Consider the following 26,362-nt stretch of genomic DNA (forward strand, 5'->3'; position numbering starts at 1 on the left):
GCTGGCACTGTTGGTCATCTAGAGAGATGACATGTCACATTATTACACTATTAGTGTGTATCTTCAAGGACTGTAACCTAAGTAAATAATAATGGCTCTGAGACAAAGGCCAGAACTCTAGCTGTAGAAACTGGGAAGCTTCCTAGAGGGGGCAATGCTTAAGCTGAGTTTTACAGCATAACTGGAGTGCAACACTTGTATCAAGGGGAAAGATAGTCCTGGAAGAGGGAACAGCATGAAGAGAAAGACACAACAGTCTAATAGCCCTAGTGAAGGAAATTCTTGCACTCTGGTGTTTCCTCCACATTTGTCACCTTCTGTTGTGGGTGATAAGAACCAGTTTTAAGCCTCCTGTTGTCAGTCAAGAAATTAGGGTCCAGCCCCTTTGGTTCGACTGTGTGAGCCCTTAACAGGCATGATGATCCTCAGCTTTGAAGTTTGACTCCAATTCCAAGATAGGAAACGTCTTATGTGGATCCCATGACACTGGTGAGCAATCATAGAGCACCTGCTACTGTTTAAGAATCTGTGCAGGCTGAGCCCATAGGAAAGAGAGTTTTGGAGACTTAACAGCTACTCCAGGGGTCTGAGATGTAACTGAGGGGCCAAGACGCCTCCAGGCTCCATGGCCAGGGAGTACTATGTGAAACCATGGTGTCTTCACCCAGGCAACAGACCGCTGTACTACTGTCTTCTGTATCGTGGAGAGAGACTGCTTTGACATGGAAAAAACTGGAGAAAATGATAAGATGTCTATGTATTTATCAGGACTCTTTCAGTTGCACAACATCCCCCTCCCCAAAATATTGTCTCACACAACTATAGGCAGACATCAGGCATGTGTGGGTCAAGGTGATGATCTGATCCCTGAACAGTCAGCACCTAGACTCAGACTCTATTTTGAGTGTGTTTCCCTGTTTTAGTTTCATTCACAACGGAGCTTGTTCGTTTGATTACTCCAAAATGTTAACATTTACTTATGAGTGACCTCAACAAAACAGAGATTTTCTTTTTCCCTATAGCTCCATCAAAAGTCCCTGGTCCTGCTTGGACCATGTACCCACCTCTGAGACCAACCTGCATGGCCAGGGGAATGCCCGCTCCCCCCTCAGCCACGTCCAGAATACACACCTGCCCCCCTAGGAATGTGCAGTTGCAGTGGATTCCGTCTATACAACCTGGACTGAAATGGGGCTGGTGGGTAGGGTGAGGGAGATGGTCAACAAAGGAAGGGCATCAGACAAGCAAAACCAACCCGAATATGTAGAAAGTGAATGTTTAAAATCGAGCACAGCATGTCCTCATTAGTTCCAGAGTGAATTATAATCGAGTCGCTCCCACCAGAGTCCCTGCCAGGCAGTGTGGGGCAGTGGTTAGGGACATGGCCACTGACCTCAGACTCATGGGTTCATGTCTTAGCTCCCCCACTGAGCAGCTGAGCAACCTTGAGTAAATAAACATAATAATAGGATTTACCCCATGGGATTTAATAAGGATTAAATGAGTAAATTTAAGAATTTAGAAGGCCTGTGCTATTTCAAGTTTTACTCATTGTTATTATTGCAACTGCATGTTTTATGCATCCATGTATATACATTGTTTCCTGATTAAAAGATGCGTATCTTTTAAGGTCCAAAGGATTCGTGATGAAAAAAATAATGCATTGTCTTTTGACACACTGGCTCCCTAATTTGGACTGACTCGGACTCCGTAGATGAGGAGTTGTTTGCGTTCTGCCGGTCATCAGCAGCCCTCCTTTCTCCTACAGTTTTTGTAGGCCGGTAAAATGTCACGAAATTATTTGCAAAGCAGGCTTACAGCACAGACCCAAGTTTTGACATAGCCTTTAGGTGTTTCTCGGGGCTGTCTGGGCACCCATTTCACTTCAGTCTCCCTCGGTTGGTTAGTACAAGACTGATGTGTTGGGTCTTCAATTCCAGGGCTTAAGCAAGAGACTGGCTCCAGACCTCTGAAGAAACAGCTTTGCTGGGCATCAATCACTTTGTCAGATTCCTGGGAACATGCAGCACCAGAGCATACTTTGTGGTAGCCCACATTTGAGATCAGACTGTGTAGGCACACAGCTAAACAGGTCTTCAATTTCAATTAGACACCGCGTCCAGATAACCTGGGGAGAGGGAGGGAGAAGCAGGGCGATATTAGGTGGGCGTGTGGAGGCGGCAGCTCACGCAGCCACAGGATCTCTGCAATCTCCCCTGCTCTGCCCTTCGCCCTCCCATCCCTGCCTCCCCCATCTCTCTGACTTCCTCCCCCTGCCACCAGAGACCACCCCCTCCTACCACACGGTGGAGCAGAAGCTGGGGGAGGGAGAGCCCTTGAGCAGCAAAAGCGCTGAACTGGAGGCTTCCAAGGCAGGAAGTCAGCGGTGGGCAGGTGGGGAGCTCTCTTGATGCTGTCTGCTTTCAATCCAGGGCTTTACCAAGAATTACCAGAAGCACCCGGGTCCCTTTGGCCTGTGGGTAGAGTGCATCATTGTGTCCGGTTCTTCACTCCCAGATTTAGAATCATACAGCTGTGCCCTTTGTCACGGGATTTTCCAGGTCCCTGCTTTCTCCGCAGTGCTTAGAATTATGCCCTGCATGTAGTAGGTACACATTAAATATTTGCTGGATAAATGTTATACACCCTTTCCCCCGTAAGAGAGGAAATAGCATCATTGATTTACAGTCACACAGCTAGTATGCAGAGACAATCCAGGTCTGCCTGATTTCAAAATCCATCGTCTTCCTGATAGATCCCACAACCTCTTCTTTAAGCATATATATGTTATCAGAATCCTATCCCTCAAGCCAGGAGCCAACAAAATGAGGAACAGGGCATGTGTGATCAACTGAAATGCAGAAAGAAATTAATAAAACTTCTAGATCAGCTCATCTTTTAAAATGTCTATATATTTCTGTATATGTTTTACAATGTACAACATTCATTGCTACAGTGGTGCACATAATTTATATATAGTGCATGCTCAAAGATGCATCTTCTGATACGGTGCATGACTAAGGAAAGCATAGTTATTCATCAATAATAGAATGGATAAATACATTGCGATATATTCATAAAATGAAATGCCATGAAAATTCATAAATACTGCCACACTCTACAACATGGATGAATCTCAAGCATAATATAAAGTGAAAAGGACCAAACATAAAATGATTCCATTTATAGAAAGCACAAAAACAGGCCAAGTTATAATCTGGTGTTAAAAATCAGAATAATGGTTACCTTTGGGTAGGAGGGTGGATGGATATTGGTGAAGTGAGGCATGTTTGGGGTGCATCTGAGGTGCTGGTAAGGTTTTATTTCTTCATCTTGATGGCAAATGCATGGGTGTGTCCACTTTGTGATCACTCATTGAGCTGTACACTTGTGCCATGTGAACTTTTGTTTATATATGTATGTGTTACGCAGTGATACAGAGTTGATGTACCAGATGGAAGTTGGCTCCGGTATCCCTTTCACTGAATGAGGGGCTCTAGGTCCTCTCCCTTTGGCTGGCCTGAATGTGTCTCGAGTTTGGGTCTCCTGAGAAACAGATGGTGAGATGGAGTTAAGAGGGCAAGGGCTTTGTTGGGAGTGACAAAGCACCCCTGGAAGATGAAGGGAAAGCAAGCAGAGAAAGTGGACAGGCGCAGCCTTCCACTGTCAGGCAGATTGGACGAAGTCTTGGGCAACTCAAGGCGGAGTTCCAGAGCAAAGTCCTCTGATGAGAGGAGTCTGGCACTAGGGAGGAAGCCCTAGAGCCCCCACCACACTCAGTCATTGGCTGAAGGTCCCTCGGGCTGGAAGGCTGCAGTGGCTCCTTTAGGTGCTGCCATTGGAGGCTACAAGGGGAGACACATTCTCAGCTGAATGACACATTCTTTCTTGAAGGGAGTTCCCAGGAGCACATCTCCAGGGCTGCTAAACTTAGGACCTTGGCTGACCTGGGATTTTCAAGGCTGGGCCAAAAAATCCTTGTAGCTTCTGCCTGGGTGTCTTGGAACACGGGCTTTTGGAGAACTCAACCTTCATGTAAGAAGTCTGGCTACCCTGAGACTGCCATGCTATGAGGAAGCCCAAGTTAGCCACGTAGAGGGTCACAGGGAGAGAGAGAGAGATGCATGAGCAGCCCCATCTGTTCCAGGCATCCTCGCTTAGACACGTGATGTGAACAAGCCATCTTGGATTTTCTGGCCCCAGTAGACACCACATGGAGAAGAAACAGGAACCAAGCTGACGTCCAGAGCCAAGGCCCCAGACATACAGCTCCAGGCAAGCTCTTCTAGCCACTCCAGCTGTTTAAGCCACCTCAGCTGAGACCTAAGTCACTACAGAGCACAACTGAGTCTTCCTTACTCTGCCATGAACCAAGTATCCAACCCACAAAATGATGCAAATATGCAAATGGTTGTTTTACTTGACTAAAGTTAGGGGTGGTTTTTATGAAGCAATAGATGACTCGAACCATTTATTTAAAAGAAAAAGAGTTTGGGGACCTTGCTAGGCCAAGTAACGTGGGTACGTAACTGGAGGGAGAGAGGGCGTTCGCATTAGCTAATCAGAACCTTTAGTGCAAAATGTTTCAAAAGAATGCTTGTGATGTTGAATAACAGCAAAGCACAATAGTTGTGCTGTTTACCAGCTGTGTGGCCTTGAGCATGTGGCTTCATTTTGGGGGGCTTCCGTGAACTCATTAGTAAAATGGAAAGAATGAATGGGCATGAAGGAGACAGCGTCTGACGCACTTACTATGGTGCCTGGGACATAGGAAATGCTCAACACACGTTAGTCATCAGCATCATCATGATACCAGAATATATCATGATATATTGATATTTTGATGATATATCAAAATATTGTCATGATATCTGTTTTCTCATGTAATAAAAGGAAATACTAAAGCCTGTTCCACCACCTGTCAGAGTAGAAGGGATCCGGTGGGGTTCAGAACACACAGTCAGCCAGCCCCCCACAGCACCTGTGCTTCTGACTCAGAATGCCAGACTCTTGTCCTTCATCCCCCAGCCCCCAAGGTACTGGTCTAGGTGCCGTCCAAGAGAGGCTTGTGCTGAACCCCAGGCTTAAGAGAGGCAAAGAAGCAATTGAGGAAAGTCGGACACTGGGGGCAGGGCCTCCAGAGTTGGTACATTTTCCAAGCGGAGCCAGAGCGTCTTGGCTGCCAGAAATCTGCCTCCCCGTCTCCCCAGCCCCAGCACCCATCAGGACCCATTAGCACACCCTGAACCAGGGCGGGCGTGCTTGACTCCAAGCCGGGATGTTGATCAGGACCATGTCCCCACACACCAGCCACAGAGCTGGATTGGAGGGCCTCCAGGCCCAAGCTTCTCTGGCCAGATCACCCTTTCTGAAATCCTGAGCACACTTTCAAATGTGGCTTGTGGTGAAGACCCCCTGGTCTGGATCTCTCACTGTTGGGATCTGAGCGGGCAAAGGGAAAAAAACAAACCTGGCTAAAGACGTGGTGGTGAAAAATATGCTCCATATTTTTGAACTGCTTTCTAATCCTTCTTGCCAGTCTCCCCAATCAGGGGCACCACAAGGTTAAATACTGTATTTGGTTATTATTTATCTTGCCTTATTATTCTGGAATTGAAAGATAACTGTCCTAGTTTATCCTCTCTGCAGGAGGAAATGGGATTTGGAATGGCTGTCCATAGGTCATCACATGGCTTATAGATCAAGATGCATTATTCTCCTTGCCTTTAAATTTGCAGAGTAGGGAAGGGAAAATTAGTTCCCTTTGTTGAGGGTGGGGGAATAATAATAGTAATATTAATTACTGAAGCCAGCACTCATGAGGCCAGGCCATGCGTCAGGTGTTTCAACCTGTTCTCTCCCTTAATCCTTCCTACAACTCTGTGACATAGAAATTATCATGAATCTCGTCTTACAGATGAGGAAACTGGGGTTCAGAGAGGGGAAGCAGCTTGCCCACAGTCACACAGCAAGTGGTCAGTGGTCAGGGGATTCCATGATTATCATTACTACGCTGGGACTCAAATGAGTGGGAGCTTGGGGATTGGTTGTATGGCTACATCTGTACAAAATAACATTCAAGGCTGTCACTTATGAAATACCTACTGTGTCCCAGATACTAAGAATGCCACATGTGCTAACTCATTTAATCCTCTCAACCCCTCTCTGTGGTACTTATTACAACAACCCCATTTTACAAATGAGAAACTGAGGAACAGAGAAGCTAAGTTACTTGCCCAGGGCCACACAGCTAACAGGTGGTACCACTGCGAGTCAAACCCACATGATCTGGTTTTAGATGTGGCTCTTAAAAGCCATGTCCTGTTATGCTACTCTAAGCATGCCTGCTTCTTGCTCCAACTGGCTCCACAGCTTATTAATGACATGAATTCAGCAAGTGAGTTAATTTATCTGAGACTAAATGTCCCTGTCTGTGCAATAGGGATAATCATATTTCCCTCATGGAGTTATTGGAAGATGTTATGATATAATGCAGCACCCAACAGCGTTCAATAAATATCTGCTGTTATACTAATTAACTGCTTTATATTTATGCAACTGTTGACTTATAAGAATGTGTTACTTCAATAGAAAATTATTTTATATAAGGGTAGACTATAATTTTTAGTCACATTCTTATTTTGAGTCATCAAATTCCAATGCACACAATAGCTGTCCCCACTGGTGCCACCATTCTCAGGCTGACCCTGCCTCTGCCACTGGATGCCAGTGCTAGGGGCCCAGGCAAGATGGTGACATAAGTGCTTAGCCACTTTGGTCTGATACAGGACGACTGTGAGGTAGTGTTCACTCCAGAGCTGCTCGTCAAATTGGCTAAAGTTTGTCAGGCCTGCAATAAAAATCTTTCCCTCTGTCCAGCGCTGCTTCCACCCATTTTTACAGGTGTTGATCCAATAAACTTCTTGCATCCCAAACTCTGCCTCAGTGTCCACCTCCAGAAAAACCCCACCTGAGACACAGACACAAAGTTCTTCCAATCTCCAACCTACCCCACTTCCATCTACACCAACTCTTGACAAATGAGGTATCAGTATTTCTTTTGACATTAGTATGCATCCCCCATTGTTCACCTGGGAGCTCAATTCCATCTCGCACATGCAATGAAGATTGTCTTTGTCATAAGGCAGTCATCACTTCCTTGGGTCATTTTGGCTAAGAATAGAAATGCTAGCAAGTCCCTATTAATTCAGCACCTTGCATGCCCTATGTCATTTCACCCTCGCAGTTGCCTCCAGCAAGATGAGATTGTCCCCATCCTACAGAGGAAGAAACAGAGGCTCAGAGAAGTGGAATGAATTACCCTCAAGGATCCAAAGTCTAATTTTCTTCTTCCAAAGACTGAGCTGGGTAGCTTGGCTGTCCAACTACATTTCTTCCAGGTACTTCTTGGGGTAGAATCTTGGGAAAGTGAGGTCAGAGGAAGGCAGGGTGACTTAGTGGCCAAGAGCTCAGTATTGATACTAGATGGCCTGTGTTCAAAACCTATCTCTATCACACACAAGCTCTGTGACATTGCTCTGCAGTAAAACCTCTCTGAGCCTCCGTCGTCTCATCTGTAGAATGGGGATGATGGTAGTTCCCACTTCAGTGTACTGTTGTGAGGAGTAGTACATGGAAAGTGCTCAAAACAACGCCTGGTACACAGAAAGCCTTCAGTAAGTGTTGGATGCAGTGATTGGAGAATGATTCTAGGAAACTGACTACTGCTGCAGTTCTCAGCCTGAAGAGTGCTATGAGTCTTGGTTTATGCATCTGTGAAGAGGGACTCCTTACGGGATTCTTATAAAGGTTAAGAAACAGTAAGTGTAAAGGGTCTTAGTCAAAACGCTGCTCAATAAAGCATCAGGAGTATAATGAATGGAGTCCTTGGTCCCTCGTCTGTCTTAGAAAGTACCAAGATTGAGCCTCAATGTTCGTTCTGTATTTCCAGTGGATGAATGGAATTGTTCACTTACCAGTGGGGTCAAAAATGTGTTCATTTCACTTTTGACCAGAATGTTGACTATTGGTGCTGGAAATGTTATGGTCCCTAGATATGAGCAGGAAGAGACCCTCACCCAGGCCCCACACTTTGGTCTAATGTGTTGGAAATTGTCAGTCCCCTCTGATGCCTGGGCCAGGCCAGGGTGGGCTCTGCTGTCTGAGCAGAGCCTCTGAGTCTAGATGGGACTGACATGGGTCCTGATCCCTGTAACACCCCTTTGTGACTCACTCTGACCCTCCAAAGCATGCCTGAGCCCAACCAGATGCCTTGAGGAGCTCTAGGACCTGCACCTCTGGGGTGGTACCAAGCTTCCCCCACACAGCTGGCCCCAGTTCTAGGTGGGCAGCTTGGGGTACAGACCACTCCCACAGGTCTGTATGGTAAATTTTTCATGAAATCATGCCACTGAAAAGGTCCTGATGCTGATTGCAGATAACTCTGATTGTTTACCTAGATGGGGCCCTGCAAAAATATTTGCCCAGGGCCCCCTACGTTCTGGGTGCAGCCCTAGGCAGTCAGAATTTGTGATCATCAGTTGTATATTCTTTTTCATATAAAGATAATTATGTAGTTATCTTTTAATAACAGGGAAGAGAAATAGGTCTTTAAGGAACCTTGATTGCTCGAGAAATAAATTTCAAAACATGAAATAAACACAGCAGAAGTAAAAGAGAGGAAATTGACTTTGGTAGTGAGAAGGGTGGGAACTTCCAATCTGGTCCAGCCCTTCAGAGATGGGGAAACTGAGGCCTAGACTGCAGAGCTGAATTGCCCAGAGTTGCCCACAATTATCTGACCAGATTCTGTGCTTGTAGGATGCTTGAGACTTGCTGACAAGCACAAGTAATTGATTGATAATAAAACCAGTCACCCATGGCCTAAGACCCAGTTTACAACCCTGATGCTAATGGACCCCAGAGAGGCAAAGGGCGCTGGTAACCACTTTCCCCTCATCTCCTGGGGCTAATAGCTTTATGGAGGTCATAAACTACTGAGTATTTCAGTGATGAGAATGACCTCCCTTGGCCAAATGACCCACTCTGCCTTGATTGACACGCAGGCCTGGCATTCCTTAGAGCAGCAAGAACCAGCTTTCCTCTGGGCCTGTGGTCTGAACCACAAGACCCCAGACCCCCTGGGAATTTCCCAGGTGTCTTTGGGAGTTGTAAGCTCTTGCTTGCCCATCCTTATTGAAGGCAGGTATCTTCCAGACCAGCAGCTTCTACAACATATACACAGCTTAGTCCAAACCCAGTTCTCAGATAATTATCCCGTCTCTATGCAGAACCCCTTAGAACTCTAGTTTTGAAGCTATCATTCACTCACTCAATCATGTATTCAGCTCACTTTAATGAGTATGCTGGCCATCCTCCAAGGTGGTCCTCACTGTTCCCCACCACCTGGAATGAATGCCCTGTATAGGACCCTCCTATACCAAGTAGCTAACCTAGGTAATCAGTAAAATATTGTAGAGACAGCAGAGTGTGTCTTTGGAGTCTAGGTCATGAAAGACACTACAGTTTCCACCATGCCCCCTCTTTTGGATCACTTCTCTGGGGGAATCCAGCTACCATGTTGTGAGGACACTCCAGCAGCCTTGTAGGAAATCCATGTAGCAAAGAATGGAGGCCACCTGCCAAAAGCAAGTGTGACTTGCCAGGCCTGTGAGTGAAACACCTTGGGGACAGAGCCTCCAACCCCATCAAGCCTTCGGATGAGACTGCGGCCCTGGCAGACATCTGACCACAATTGCACAGGAGACCCTGAGCCTGAGCCAGCCATCTAAGCCACTTCTGCCTTCCAAACCTGCACAAATGATGTGGGATAATAAATGTTTATTGCTCTAAACTGCTCGATTTGGGGGTAATTTGTTACACGAAAATCAATGGTTAATACAACAGACAAACATTGTGTGCCAGGCCCTGAAACAGGCACAAGCATATAAAACAGGAACCAAGAAAGAACAGCCTCTGCTCACCTAGAGCTTATGGTTCAGAAGCAAATCTTACAAAGAGGGTGAGTTACTCTCGCAGGATCAAGATAAGATGGCAATCGGGATCAGGTATCAGTTCAGTAAAAATATGATCTCTTCTAGGAAGGAAAATTCAAGCAACAGCTTTCACTGTACTTTTCTGTACTGTTTGTCTTTTTACAAGCATATATTGCATTTAACGTAATTTCTATCATGGCATCTTCTCATAAATATTTCTAGTAAGAATTTAATTGATAAACCTTTTCAGAAGGGCTACTTGGCAATGTATATCACAACATCATAAAAGTACCTTTGACCTAGCAATTCCACTTACATGATTATGCAGAAATATATGAAAACAGGAACATACCAAGATGTTCACTGCACTGTTATTCATAAGTGGGAAAAATTGGAAATGGCCCAAATGTCAACAGCAGTAAGTTGGTTAAATTGCTATTTAATCACAGGCCATCCATACATTGGAATCTTATGTAACAATCCAGGATGATGATGTAGCTCTACATTTATTTTTGAGGAAATACGTCTTGACATAATGCTAAGTAAGAAAGGCAGGTCATACAATAGTGTGTATTGTATAACTCCATTTTAATAAAAAGCACATATATTTATGTATAAAACTATTGGAAAGCTAAACCACAACATATTAATGATGTTATGTCTAGGTAGAGGGATTATACATATATATTTTTTGTTTCTTTTGGCTTGTCTGTCCTCTTTCATTTTTATTTTTAAAAAATGCAGATTACTTCAGGAATGTATAGAGTTCCAAATATATGTTCCTTAAGGCCCCATGAATACCCATTAGTTATGATCACCTTTACTACTCTTAGGCTGTTCGTCTTTCCCTAGGCTGCCAGGACAGACCAGCCCTCAAGTCCTGACCGGCCTCTCTTCTCTCCCCTTGACCAACCACTGGAGACTGGAGATGCCCCTGGATCCTGGAACCCAATAAAGGAAACCAACCACCTCAGGGTGCCCCCAAACAACCCCCTCTGCTTTCTGCAAGGAAGGTCCACCTTTCCAGAGAGCCCTTGGCCTGTGGACTGTCTCTGGCAAGCAGCTGCTATCTCTGGCTCCAAGGGCGGAGGGAACCAAGGAGACTGATTTACTGTCCAGCAGGGACCTGTGCAGAAAGCAGACCAATAGCATTCTCCATTCAGGATGGCCCCTGATGGATTTGTGGTTCCAGCAGAGAGGCTTCAAATGACCACAAAGTGAGTTAAGGGATCAGGAATTTTGTCCTACTGAAATGAAAGTCAGAAGGAAGGAGGCTATACCTTCAAATTTGGCCAAGTTCCACCTCACAGTATCGGGAGTGTGATAGGCAGACGGCCTCCCACTGCTTACTTGAAGCAAGGGATGTCCACCTGGACCATTTCCATCTCTTGAGTTCACCAGCATGGTCCCAGGCTCTGGCTGAGATGGGCTTCTCCCTGTGCCCAGACTGGTATGACCCCAGCCAACATCTCAGAGGTTATTTCCATCTCTCCACTTCACCCTCTCCAGATGGATCCACTCATCCCTTCACCAGTAAAAGGTCTGCAGTCAGACACTGTATGTTTGGACTTTATTCTGAAGACCAGGAGGGGTTCATTAATTCCCTCCAGAGTATTGAGTGCTGACTATGGGATGGAGACAGGGCTTGCCCTGGATGCACCTCTGGGTGTAGAGCTGTGAACAGGCCCGCCTGGTCCTACGGTTGAGGAGTTCACCTTCTGGCAGGATGGAGATGCTAAACCAGTAAATGAATAAGGAAGACAATTTCTGATGGTGATAAATGGGAGGAAATAGACCTGTTGAAAATTAATTCAGTCTTTGATTCAATGGTAGGGAAGACCTTTCTGAAGAGTGACATTTGAACCAAGACCTTAATAGAGCTAGAAGCCCATAGACTGCAGAATCTTTTACAATTACCCCAGCTCAGTGGAAAACTTGTGCTGCTGCTGTTCAGCCCACCCAGGCACAGGATGTAGGGGCCTTTCCAGTCCACCATCATCACGGTGACATTTAGGACCCTGCCCTCCATCTCCATCACCCTCCATCGTACAAGTGTCTGGGACAATGAAAGGAGAAAGTCATACTGAGACCCCAGCAAAGTCTCAGGACCCTGTAGACTGGGTGTTCAACATGTGGCAGGCTGGCTGTGCCTGGAAGGAGGTCCCTGCCAGACACCACCAGGAAGTACAGCAAGTGTGGTCCCCAGCACTCTGTAAAGCCAAGAGTGGACAATTTCAAGCTACTCAGATCCTACATGGCTCATGGATACGCCCTCAGGAGGAGGCTGATCCAGCTCCATGTGCCTGTCCCGCCTCTTCAGACCGGGTCCTCTCCCCTTGACCGTCTTGTCTCCCTCCTCAAATTCTCTTCATCTTTTTCCCTCCCTTCTAGCTTCTAGCTTCTAGCCCAGGCATCCTTTTCGAACTCAGGGATGAAAGCTCACCCTTATTCAAAATAAAAACCAAATATATTGTCTACAACTTGAGGTCCCCATCAAAGGGTATACGGATTTCAAAGTTTAAAAACCAGGATAAGACCCCATTTTCCTTCATTTTTTGCTGTATCAACTTTCCCTGAGGCAATGAGCACTAAGAAACTTGCTCACATCAGGGCAGGGAGTGGCCAGAGGGGACAGCGGACACGCTCCAAAGCATAACAGTGTATATCAAAATACCAACAAGATAGTTCACCTCATGTTTTAAAAATAGTACCCCACCACAAACACAGAGCACCTACCAGGCACAGTGTTCCCGACTAGAAGCTCAACGGGATGTGGCCAAGGCCCTGGCCCCCGTGAGGCTAGGGAGAAAGACAAGGAGAGGAAGTAGAATGGCTTCCAGCTACAACTCCAATCGGACAGGGTCTCGGGCAACTCAGGGGACGCTCAGAGCAGAGATCGCTGGACAAAAATGGCCGGACTGTGGTACCTCAGTCATGCTCAGACGTCTGCTGGGCCTTTGTGGATGTGGCCTCAGCTGAAAACCAAGGTGGACCTGGAAGGTGCTGCAAGTGGAGGCGGTGGGCTAGTTCAATCTCACCTGTGCACAGCAAGCTTTGTCCCAAGGGAAATCTGAATGGGGTACCTGGGGACTCTCTCACGCCCTAATGAGGACAATTAAATTAATGGTGCTCAGCCAAACAGAAAAGGACTGAGTCACCTGGCTCTTGAGGCTGAGCACATCCCTGACCAGGAAAATCTAAATACAGACCTGAAGGCACCCGAGGAGTCAGACTAGCATATAGAGTAGTGGTTCCTTCAGATTATCCTACATGGGTTCAGATCAGCTCTGCTACCTACAAGCACAGTGGTATGGGACTTGAGCGCCTCTGAGAATGATGGGAGTAATCATCATACCAACCCTGTATGTATCTTTTTGGAGGGATGAGAGAAGTCACTATTTCAGAAAGAAGTTAATATTTTAGAAAGTGCTTAGAAAATACCTGGCCAGGAAACAGTATTAGATAAATGTTAATAAATGTCCAGGTTAAAAAAAAAATGAGGAGAAACAGTGCTCCAGGCAGAGGGCAGAGGCTGGGTACTAGCCCGGAGGAGAGGAACGTGATGGCACAGAATGTAACCCACATTAGTGGGCTGAATCCAGCCAAATGGCTGGTTAATCAAATTCAACTGAAGCAGTGTTTAATTTATTTTTCAGGCATGACTTTTAAGGAATAACATTCTTTGGTCTTGCCAAACAGCCCACCAAGGTGGACTGTGTGATTTTTCTCTAAAGTCCATCCAGATCTTACCCAGATGGACTCAAAGCCAAAAAACAACAAATGCCACCCTTCCCACATCTCTCTCTAAAGCTGCCATTTCTTCCCAAGCAACAGATGTTGACGCACATTCTTGCTGCCACCCATAAGAAAACTTGGGTGGACTCCTGCAATGCCCCCTCCTCGTGCAGGATTCAGGCCCTCTCTGTCTCTCCTGGTCCTTCCCGAGTGGAGGCTGGTCTGCCTGTCCAGGGCCGGCTGGTCATTCATCAACACACCCTCCCCTCATCCTCCCCGCAAGCCAAGCATTTTGTGGACCCCGCCTGCCCCTCCCTGCCCCAATCGCCAACCCATACGGAATGAGTTGCTCCTTTTTTACCCCTTACCAGAGATGGAAATAGTTCCCCCTCATCTTGGTGGAGTTCTGCATTTGTGAACTGGATGGGTGCTTAAATCTTACAGTTCCAAAGCACTGCTGGGCTTCTGGCTCTCAAACCAAAATCGCTGGGTTCAGAATTGTCAAATCACAACGTGCAAGGGAACATTGGAGGGAGGGGTAGGTTGAGAGGAATTGTTCAAGCACACAAAATTCATGCTGAGAAGAATTCAGTTATCCTTCTGTAACTTTGGAACAAGGTCATTGAAGTAACTTCTCTTCCTTTTTATTAGCCTTGAACCTACCCCTCTAGGATAACACTGATAATAACCAGCACACCTTGGGTGCTTGCTGTAGGCACATTTAATGATTCCAGCAAACCAGTGAAATACATGTCATTATTGTCTCATTTTGCAGATGAAGCTCAGAGAGGTAAAGTAACTTGCCCAAGGCTACACAGCCAATAAGTGGCAGAAATGGTCCATGTGACCAGAGTTCATGCAGCACACTCTAAGCCTGCAGGGGAACATAAGTGACCATGCCCCTGCCTGTCTCTCCAGTGTCATCTCCTCCCTCGGCCTTACTCACTTTGCTCCAACCCACTGCCTTTCATGCCACTATTCAAAACACAACAATTGCATTCCTACCTCAGGGCCTTTGCACTTGCTGTTCCCTCTGCATAGGACATGCCTCCCCCATATCTTCCCATGAATGGTTCTTCTCAGCATTTATGTCTTAGCTCAAACAATGACCATTTCTAGACTAGCATCCTGCCTTTGCTTTGTACCATATTACTCTAGTGTACAATGTGCTTATGGTCTGCTCTTCCCCTGAACCAGAACATAAGCTCCATGAGAACAGAGATGCTCTCTGTACTGTTCATCACTGAATCCCCAGAGCCGAGACCAATGCCTGGCATATAGTAGGACCATAATGTATTTGTTGAAAGCAATAACAGATGAAGGATTAAGAGCTCCTTGAAAATTCTTGTCCTTTGGATCCAAAGAGCACAAAACAGTGCCTAGCACCCAGTCAGTGCCAAATTAGGGCACATTTTCCCCTTTATGGGAACAAAATGAAACAAACACAGATCACTCCAGCTCACAGCCCCCATTAGCCAAGCCAGGACTTAGTCACATGGACACATATAACTGCAAAGGAGTCTGGAAAATGTATTTTTTATGTTGGGTATCACTATCTGTCCAGCTAAAGATTCTATTACTATCATGAAATGAAGAAATTACATAATTAAGACTGTCTGCTATGAGGAGCAATAACCTTTAAAACAATACTTTTAATGATAATAATAGCTAACACATATATAGTTTTTTCATTCTCATAATCCTTTGTGATAGATACCATTCTTATCCCCATTCTACAGAAAAGGAAACTGAGGCTCAGAGAAGTACCTGTGACTCACCTACATTTGCACAGCTGGGAAATGGTGAAATCGGGATTGCACTGATTTGGTAAAGAAGAAAAGCCCAGCTGTTTTTAGGCCCACGATGGAATGCTATCACCCTCTAAGCACTGGGGAACCAATGAAGACTGGTTCTAAACTAGAACTAGACAAACTCTGAATAGTAGTCCCTGAGCTAAGGGTTTTATGTGCATTCTCTCATTTCAACCTTGGTGCTACTTATATCCCGTCTGGGCCATGTCTGTTTTCCTCACTGCTGTATTTCCAGTACCCAGAATGGTGTTTAGCACAAAGAGATGCTCCAAAGACATTTGTTGATTTGCAATTAAATTACTGCATGTATCATTATGGTTTAACGTCTGTCTCCCTCACTAGACTGCAAATCCCATTTAGGAATTCCATTTAGGGCAGGGCATGCATCACACCCATGCTGTATACTGTTTCCCCAGTTATAGCTCAGTGTCTGGACACAGTGAACACTCATTACATGTCTGTTGAATGAATGAGTGATCATCCTTGTCAGGGGAATGGAGAGGTAGAGAAGAACCTCCTCTAAGTATTTTCCAGGGACCAATCCTTCTTTCAGATTGGAAACAAAATTAAAAATGAAGACTACAGCTGCCAACAATTGCCAGGGCTCCTAACTGCTGGGCTCCAAGCTCATTCTGGATTCTGTTCAGAACTGCTGGTACCGCCCTGGCTGGTGAGGCCACAGAGATTGTGATTGGGGATCAGATGATGTGTGGAGTTTGAAAGCAAACAAATCTATTTTGATGAGTCGGGTTCAAATGAGCCTGAATTAAACCAGTTAAAATCCTCTGGAACATGAAATGGCTCTGGAATGAAGGACTCAGTTGGAATAGCTGCTGTGTCCTTGGAATAAATCATTTTTTTAACTACTGTAAGGCATGTTCTCCAGCTCAGCCAGCACTTCAGCCTGCCCTGACAGCAGGCACTTTTTGGTGACCAGTTCAGATAGGTTTTTGGCAACATGCAGTAGGCCACAGGACAGCCTCTTACCATCTGAAAAAGCCTCTTGGATAACTGACATTCCGGTGCAGTCACAATTAAGCAAACAGTCTAGATCACCAAAGCTTTGAGAACAAAACCCCATGAAGACAAGTCAAACCCACTGAGCCAGGAAGGCAAAACTCTGCACTTGGCAAAATAACGTTTTAAAGTGGGTTTCATGACTTTGTCAGGCTGGGAAATTATCACTTCTTGATAGGAATAATGGAAATCAGTAGCGTGACCACTGTCATCAATGGTTAGCCATTCATACCCCATCCCCATGTTATTCTAGATACAAGAATTATTTGCGATAAAATACTCCAGAAATTCCATGCTTCTTCCTTTAGCTCCAAATAAATAGAAAATAAAGAACAGCTGGAGAGTCTTCCTCATGCACAACTACTTCTACATATGCTGTTCCCATCACATTTGCTTCTTGTGTTTCTTTGAAGCCAGGCAATTCTTTCTAGCTCTGAACTCTTAGCATCCACTGTTCCCTCTACCACCAATGCTTTTCACGCCAGTCTTGCACAAGACCTGGGAGTCCTTCAAGTATCCACCCAGAGGCCACTTCCTCTGGGGAGTACCTCTCTCTATCCCTTCCCTCCTCTACTCTGATGTTTTCCAGCATAACATTCACCAATATTTGTAATGCTGCATTTGTCCTTTTTCCCTGTTTACCATCTCACTCTCTCACTTGTCAATAAGCTCCTTGGGGAGTGGGTTTGTGTGTTTTGGTGTTTTTTTCATCACTTTAGACCACTCTACCTCATCCACTCACCTTTCATTAGAAGCCCAGACTCTGCGGGCCTTTGGAGGAAGATACAGAGACCCAGCCAGTGCTAGCAGAGTCACGAGCCATCCATCACTCCCTCATCCATGAAAGCTGGATGGCTTAATAATCCTGGCTGCCCTGAAACTAACTGGTCAACACACTGACTTTCCCTCTGCTTATGAATTACTGTGGTGACACAGACTGTAGTTTGTCTTCTCATCCTTCAAGCCCCACTCAAACCCCACCTGCTCCAACATACCCCTCCTGTCCCCAGGACAAAGTATTTGCTCCCACCTCAAGTTTCCCAACTTGAGCCCTGTCTATTCCCTACATTTGGCAATGAATCGTGTATGGGCTTGTAGCGACCCTTCCAATCTTGTCTTGAACTCTTCCTCAGATCTTTTTTAACTTTCAATATCCATTTATCCTTTTATCTTCTTCTTAGAAGGTACTCATTCTCTGACCGATACAGGGTTAATAGATGTAAAGAATAATGATCTTGTCTTGCTCACCACCACAGTCTGTTCTCCACACAGCAGCCAGTGATCTGATCGAAAACAAACCTGGTCCCATTCCTCTTCTACTCAAAACCCCCAAGGGCTCCCAGCACACTCAGAGTAAACCCCAGAGTCCCAGCCATGTCCCTCAGCCTGTACAGGAACACTTGGCTCCTTCACTCCACTCCAGGAATGCTGGGCACTGCTGCTCCTCCAACATGCAAATCATGCTCCTACCCCAGGGCCTTTGCATTTGCTGTTTGCTCTGCCTGGTACACTCTGCTCCAGATATCTGCATGGCTCATTCACTTAATTCATTCAAGACTTTGCTCAAAGTCACCCTCTTAGAAAGACTGCCCTTGAAGGCTCCTTGTCACTCTCTACATCCTTACCCTGCTCCTTTTCTCTCTACTCTAGATAAATATTGATTTCTTGTAGACTTGCTTGTTTCCTTACTGTGGAAGAAGAAGAGAACAGACACTGGAGGTAAACCAGCAGTCTAACCACAGATTTTATCCAACCAAGGTGTTGCTATCTGAAGTTGGTAGGCATCCAAATCAACAGTCTACTAAAAGCACCTACCGTGTTCAAGGTACTCTGCAGAGGTTTGTAGTTTCATGTAGGGACCTCCCCTCCTTAGTAAATTGATTAATGGAGCTGCTATGGATGAAATATGTCCCCTCAAAATTACACTGTTTCCTAACTAGTACACACTCCTGTGTCAGTTAGCAGTTTTGGTGGGACTGTCAATCAAGATGCCCCATGCTTTCTGGTCGTAAGACCCATAGGCCACTGGGTCAGTGGTCATAGGACCCAAGGTAAGACCATTAGTGCCTCTCTCTTCTAAGAAATGAATCATGAGCACCATGAAACATGTATGGAAAGCATTTGGAGCTGATTCATCTCAAAAGTTGTATCCTAAGGAGCTGCCTTCTTTGTTCTTGCTGCCTAGTTATTGGAAGCTTCCTGCTTCCTATTTGTTCTGGGTCTGTGGCTCAGGTTTTCTTTCAAACTACTGGAATAGCCTGTGTCTTTCTGAAAATTGTTTATGTTAGCCTGAGTCATCGACTGCTGGAGCATTCTCTAAACACTTACTTCATCTGATGTCATTCAAGCTGCTGCTGCCGAGTCTAAACACTTAACAGCCAATCTCTAGTCTGCATGACAAAGCCACCCAGTCAGGTAGTTCAAGAGAAAGGACTTACTACACGTCATTAGTTACAAAGGTGTTGGAAGAACTAAACAAGCAAACAGGGTATGGGAGACAAGTCAGGGAATAGCAGAAGCCAGAAGCCACCAGTCCTCTCAGAGAGGAGCAGCCAAGGGATGAAGTGGCGTTACTGGAGCTCAGGAACCTGGTGGGAGCTGGAGCCATGGGGGTACGCAGAGGTATACAAGCACTACAGCTACTGCTGGAGTCACCACTGTGCCCAGAAAGGCCCCTCAAATCAAAGAGTGTGGAGTCTGGGTAAAGGACCTTAGTATCTCTCACCATCCCACCCTCCAATGCCCCAGGAGGCTCCCGTTGGCTGAGCCCAACCAGAGGCAAGGGACACTGGGAATTGTAGTTTTCAGTAGGCAGCCATCTACTCTGCAGAGGAGAGCCCAGGAAGGGCAGGAAGTGGATTTGGAGGTAAAGGGATGAGAGGACCCTCTCTATAACTGTCTCCCTTAACACCCTTGTTGGCTTCCAACATGGTGGCCAAAGGGGCAAAATCGGGCAGAGAAAGAAGCAGGCACATGCTGCTGCTGTACTGCCCAGCACATCCAGCCCTCACCAGAGAGTCTCCATGTGTCCCTTTGACAGTCTTCAGTTTGGGCCATTGGCCTGGCCACTGCTCCCCTGTTCTCCCTTGCACACCCATAAAGTCCACTGGGCCTGCTGGTAACCTAAGGCCTGGCTTTGGCAGTGTCCCAAATAACTGGGGGAGACTCAACTCCGCTCAGAGCACTGGGCAGTGCCAGGGCAGCAGAAACCAAGCCCTTTTCCTGTCTAGAGTTTGATGAATTCTCTAACAGTTACTTCTACCCTCAGAATTAAAAATAATGTTTGTGCAACCTGGCCCATTAGCATGTTTCCCTGGTGACAGAGCCCCTCCACCTCTCTGCCACAAGCCTGCCTCCCCAAGGTCCAGCCAGAGCCCTTTGCTAATATGTTCACTGAAAGTCATTTTTGGACCCGAAATGAGGAAGGTAGGCCAAAGCTCACTTTGTGGAAAGATTTTATTTCCATCTGAGTCCACTTCAAGAAGCAGGGAGGGATTCGTTTTGTTAGCTTTTTTACCTCCAAAAAAATTGCAGGGACTTTCCGAAGCAGATTTATGGAATTGCTCGGCAATCACGTTTCAAACGACGGAGGCTAGGAGCCCTTTCTTTGGCAATGTCTCCAAATTGGCTGGCACCACTACATATAGGGAAAATGAAAAACATTCAGCAAGCTTGGCTTGGGGCGGTCTATTCCAAGGCAGGTTTACAGAACTTGGTGCAATGCCACAGACGTCCAGCTAATTCCCCGCATGCTGGTCGAACTGAAGACAGTAAGAGGAACTCATTCAAGCAGTAAGGAGAAGGTACAAGACAGATAAAGAAACTGAGAATTGAGGGTTTCTCCCAATTATGTTCTGGAGACCAGTGGCTCCCAAACTTCATAGTGGGCTCAATCCCCTGGGGATCCTGGGGAACTAGAGATTCTGACTCGGCAGGCCTGGGGTGTGGTCTGACATTCTGCATTTCTAACAAGCTCCAAGGGATGTGGGTGCTACTCATCCAGGAACCACAGTTTGAATAACAAGGACCTAGACTCGGGTATAAAAAGAGGGGTGCATAGAATAATCCATTGGGATTCTAGGGGGAAATTCATTTTGTAGCTCATCCCTCTCATTTCTAAGTTTGCATATGAGTTATATTATTTATAATTTATTATAATAAATAAACCTGATGTTCATGAATATATGTATATGTATATATATGATATATATGTGTATGTATATATATATATACATATATAGTATATAGATATGTATGTATATGATCCATCCTTATTGATTTAGACTAATGGGAATGCATAATTTAAAAAGTTTAGAGACCTCTGACAAACTCCACCTAGAATGTATGTACTTCTTCAGATTTCCAGAGAAAATCTTCATGATGTAGAAAGATCTTCTCCAAGTTTTCTCTCTAATCCAAAACCACCTTTATATGAATGGGAACTAATCATTGACTGCCTATTATGTGCCAGACACTGTGCTAGGCATTTTCACCTTTACCCTGTCAGGTAAATAGTATTATGCCCATTTTATAGATGAAGACGCTGAAGTACAGATAGGGAAAGTAACTTACCTAAGTTCCTTCATCTAACCACCGTACAGTATCCAACCTAAGTTTGATGCAAACAGAGAAGGGCATATGTTGTGGACCCCAATTGACCATTGCTAAGAAACAAGGAGCTTTTAAATCGTGGTGGCTGAGCATTTACCCATTTACCTGTATCATTACAATTAAACAGCTGGTATGACCTGTCCTTTACACACCTGTGGCAGCTTCTCAGAGGCAAATTCACGGAATTCAAAAAGCAGCCTCGCTCTGAGATTTGCACACTTTCCTATTGGTATCTCACAGCCTGGGAAAGCATAAAGCAGTGTGCAGTCTGTGCTCAGGACTTTGAGTTTTTCCCCTTGTCTATTTTCTTTTAGAAAGAAATTCCCCCTTTTCCCTAAGAACTAACTATGGGGCCGACACTGGGCGTGACTTTCATGTGAATTATCTCTATTAATTCTCACAGAAGCCATAGATGTGATTACTATTCCCGTGAAATTGATCCGGAGATTGACACTTTACCTAGATGAGTGACATGCCTGGGCTGCCCAATTTTAGTGCTGGAGTTGCTTCTGGGTGGATCGGGCTCCAAAGCCCAGGTTTTGAAGCAGCATGCACTCTGTCTTGCCCATTGGATTCTCAGCCTTTCCTTAGCCCCACACGATGTTGTTGATGCTAATGGTTTATTACTCTGACACCAAACCAGTCTGAGAAAATAGAAATAACCTGTCACACCTTAACTCTGCTTACCTGGGACTTAGGCAGGTGCCAGCCAAGGCCTCAGACACAACGTTTCCAATGGGACATATTGAGGGATGTCTCCATTGGCCCCATAGTTGACAAAGCAGGTGTTCTGGCTTCCCAGGGCCCTGGTGAAGTTGTCAGTGGAACCCATCAGAGCATGAACCTTGGGGGTAACCAACAGAGCCAAGATGCCTAAAGCCAGTGGGTTTATTCTTAAGTCAAAAGCCAAAAAGAACCTTGAGCAGCAATGTTCTCACCTGCTGCAGAACTGTGCCTTTTTCTAAAAACCTTCCTGGGGCCCCTCAGTCATGGAGAGGTGTGTGTGTATGAATATGAGTGTGTGAGTGTATATGTGGGAGAGTGTGTGAATATGTGTGAGTGTGTAAGTGTGTGTATATATGAGTGTTTGTGCTTAAATGTGAGTGGGTTGGGGCATTAACATTCACAGTTTGGGGCAAAATAAGCACCAGGTCTCCTCTGCACACTTAGGAGATGTTATTGGTCTCCTTGCACGCTTGAACATCTGACCCCCTCCTCTGGGAATGTCCTATTGTATGCAAAGCTAACCACAACAACTATGGCCAGAGTTATATTTATATTCAAACCAGGGACAAGACAGAATCATGCTTAGCATTAACATCAGCATTAGAGTTGGTCAACCCTGGGTTCAAGCCCCAGCTATCCCACTGCCCCCGCTGTGTGGCCTTGGGCAAGTCACTTGGCCTGGGGGGACTTGCTTTCCTCATCTGTGAAATGGGCATAAGACCTACTTTACTGGAATTAAACAAGATAATGTACACAAAGTGCTTTATATGGTCCCTGGAATGTAGTAAATGCTCGATACATGGTGGTGTATTAAATAATAATCATGAATTTGGGCAGTGTATAGGAGTAGAAAAGGTTCAAGGACAATAGCGGAAGGGAACATAGAGAAGCAAGCATCTGGAGAGAGAAGCTGTGATAAAGAATGGAAAGACAAGTCCCAGCCAGGATGCGTCAAGAAACTGTATCAGTCAGGGTTCAAGTGACATTCCCAGGCATGAAATAGATGGCCGCTCCAATGGGATATCTGGGAGAGTCAGCAAAGTGAGCCCAAAGTAAGCCACCTGGCCAAGCTTGTAGGCACTGGGACAAGGAAGTGTATCCCTGACACAGGAAACCTTGGCAAGGGTAGAAAAGGAAGAAAGAATACTAAACAAAAAATACCATCTCCAACCATTGTCTAATGCCCTATCTCATTTAATTCTCATGACAGCTGTATGCAACACTCATACCATTTGACAGGTTAAACAACAATAAAAAGAAAAGAATTGAAGCTCAGAGCTTCAGCAACTTGTTGGAGGCCACACAGTCCTAAGTGTCAGACCTAGGACTCGAACTATCTGAATCCTGCACCCAGGCTCTTCACCTCTAGGCTAGTTATAGAAATCTCATTTTATTTTAATGTTCCTTAAGTTTACATTTCCTCCAGTTCTCCTGCCCCATGTACACTTATTTTCAGTGCCATGAAGTGTTTTATGATGCTTCAGCCCAGAAGCTCATCTATAAGCTTGCCGCATTTATGTAAATACTTTATTGTTAATGTTACATGAGCCCTGTTCCTAATTTACTACACAAAATCCAAGTTTGTCATCTGCAGAGCTGTTTCTCCCGTAAGTAGAAATCGCACTTGGCGCTGAAACAAGTACATGTGAATTTATGGGTGTAGTAGAGACCATGGGGAGCTCTCCCACATGTTCTCAGCACACACCCTTCCCACACATGCAGATGGCTTCCTAGTGCAGGCATCTGAAATTCTACCTGAGAGCTTCCCCTGGCCGTAGCTCAGGCCATAGCTCAGCTTGTCCCTCATGTGGGATGACACCATGGTATGTGGGCTATCATCTCTCAGAGGTCCCCAGCAGGACTGAGCCTCAGTTTCCCAAGGAGTAACCTGCTTATCAGCACATTCTGTGTTGGCTGTCTTCTTTCAAACCTTTCTACACCTTCACTAGCATTTCCTAGAATTACCAAGAAAAGCAAAACAAAAATTACAGTCACTCAGATCCTTGCCTCAGGGTCTACTTCTGGGGAAACGTGACCTAAGACAAGAGATGAATATTGTTCACAACAGTACAGGAAGTTGGCATTCCCTACCAGCTTGGTTACTGCTTGCATTTTTTTTCCCATTCATTTCTTCCAAAAAATCTTACTTCTGGAGAGATCACAGAGGCTCTGATACAAGCTACGGATACTCTCGGGAGAAAAAAGCACGTTCACACAAAATGCATCTTCCAGGGCTCTGTGGGCCCCAGGGTGATTTACTCAATAAGGAAAGGAAGAGCGAGGTCGCCACGGCAAGTCGGCCACAGGGACGAGCGCGCCCAGCGCGCCAAGGAAGGCTTGTGGATGGCTCTGCTTCGGGCTTAGCAGAGTTCGGGAACATCATCCTTCATAGCTCTAAAAACCAGACTAAGCAAAACCCAGGCGAGGACCCGCTGTCGGCAATTCCTCACCCTGCAACGGGGAAGGCCCTTACGGTTGTTTAGGTTGCTTATCTGCTGGCCCCGTGTTCACCTCTTCCACGGTTCCCTGACGCCTTTGCCTTCCACGGCGTCACCACTGACTTCAAAGGCTTCTCCACCCTTGGAATTGACTCGTGGGCGTGTGGGTGGTGGGAGGAGGGAGAGGCAAGCAATCCTCCAGGCTCTAGGCTCTTGGCAAGTAAGGAGGGCTATGGCAGGGGCCCGAGCTTGTCCGGCTAGCCAAGGACCAACACGTCAGGAGCAGTCAAACACGCACTGTCCCCCAGGCCTCCCTTTCCTTGGGGGAGATCTCTGTGCTCCACATTCATTATCCTGGCTTAGCAATTTGATAGCAGGGAAAAGAAACTGGCTGTGCAAGCAGCCAGCCAGGCTTCAATTGGAATCCGGGACTCAATAGACAATCATTTCACTTCCCCAGTCCTCATCTGCTCATCTGTAAAATAAGAAATTGCTCTCTTTCTTGCCAGGATTTTTAAGGATCGAATGGGAGAACTAAAATCAAGTACCAGGAGAGCATAGCACATAGTAGGTGCTCCGTAATTGCCAAGTTTATGTTGTCCATGTTATTACTACATCCACCAAAGACCCTTGGCTGATTTCCCTCACTAACCTTAATTCCATTTTTACATTTCCTCTCCTCTCCTTGCAAACCAGAGTAAGTAATTCATCTTACTCCCCTCCCAAATCCTTCCTCCCTTGAAATATTCTCCTGGGCTTTTCCATAGCCATGCTGCCACCTGGAATTCTCCCAGCAGCCTCTCTGTGAGGCAATCAGATCTTTCTTTATGAAAAAGACAGCCCCAGAAAAACACCAGAAGTGTGTTAGATGTGCCCTCTCGGTCCACCCAGAACAATACCCCTCTATTGAGGCTGCATCGTAAATATCTTACTTGCTTATCCTAGGCTAGGAAGTCGTTTCCAGGGCCAAGAGATTGCTTTCTTCCCATTTATTTATGGGGAAGACTTTTAAAATCCCACTCTTTGGGCCTGCAAAGCCCATTATTGGCCTGGAGGATGGGAGGGTTTGACGAGATCAAGTCACCTTATCACTTGGCGCCTCAGTTTTCTCAGCAGGGAATGTGGCATGACCTACTGTCACTAATCACAGGTACTAATAAGACTGTTGCTACCACCGATGATCATTCTATGAAGAGCAACAGCTCCCAGTTACTGAGGGTTTAGAATGTTCCAGGCATTGTGCCACGTGTATTGCTTCGGTCCCACCTCCTTTGAGATGCAGGTCATCACTATGGTCCCCACTTCTCAAATGAGAAAACCTAGGTTGAGGCAGCTTGCATAAACCTAATCAAGGGTAGATGGTAGTAAGAGGTGGAGCCAGGATTGGAACCTAGGCCAGTGGGACTCAAAACCTTAATCACGCCCTCAAACCGTCACTCAGAACTGTTCCCATAGTGATGGAGGAACCCGTAAGAAAAACCCGCATGGCCACTGGATGGGGAGGGTGGGGGTTTGTATTTTCCTTCTATTATTTTTATTATAGGATAGGGTTGCCCTAGTAACTACCAGCCCCCGCAACCCAAACAGGCAGTAACCAGGACTCGATGGTGTTATCATCAGCCTCACCCAAGGACAAATAATGCAGCATCTGTGCCTTTCCGTGACCTTCCAGTCCCTTGGAGCTATGAGCAAGCTCATTCCCCTATAAAAATGGAGAAGCCAAATTGGTTTTTAAGCAGCTGTCTTCATTATCTGGAGGCAAGGAAAAGCTTACGGTAGCCCTCCTGGGATCTGGCCTGGTTTAGCTGTCTCTCTCTGAGAGACCCCAGGGCAAGTGACTGGTGAGTTAATTCTCTCAGCCCTGGTGGAGGCTGGGCACGGGCTGCCTACAGCCTTGGCTCCAGAACTGATGTGTCCCCAAGGTCCTCTGGGAAGCTGGGCTGGCCTCTGGAAGAGTTCCCCAGTGCTCCTAATGGGCAGACCTGATGCTCTGTGCTCTTGGGCTGGTCATTAAAGTCTCTGCCCTTAG

General features: G+C 45.9%; 1 protein-coding gene across 1 annotated transcript in view; it reads right to left on the reverse strand.

Annotated features, from left to right (window-relative positions):
- Window positions 1-1,554: 1,554 nt before the first annotated feature.
- Window positions 1,555-26,362, reverse strand: part of TBX5 (T-box transcription factor 5) — an 89,733-nt gene continuing 64,925 nt past the window's right edge. Inside the window, exon 9 of the mRNA XM_073222625.1 lies at window positions 1,555-2,128. Coding sequence (XP_073078726.1) covers window positions 2,103-2,128 — 26 coding nt within the window. The 3' untranslated portion in view covers window positions 1,555-2,102. The remainder of the gene's footprint in view (window positions 2,129-26,362) is intronic.

The sequence above is a fragment of the Manis javanica genome, chromosome 15, assembly GCF_040802235.1.
Source record: "Manis javanica isolate MJ-LG chromosome 15, MJ_LKY, whole genome shotgun sequence".
Taxonomy (NCBI): Eukaryota; Metazoa; Chordata; class Mammalia; order Pholidota; family Manidae; genus Manis; species Manis javanica.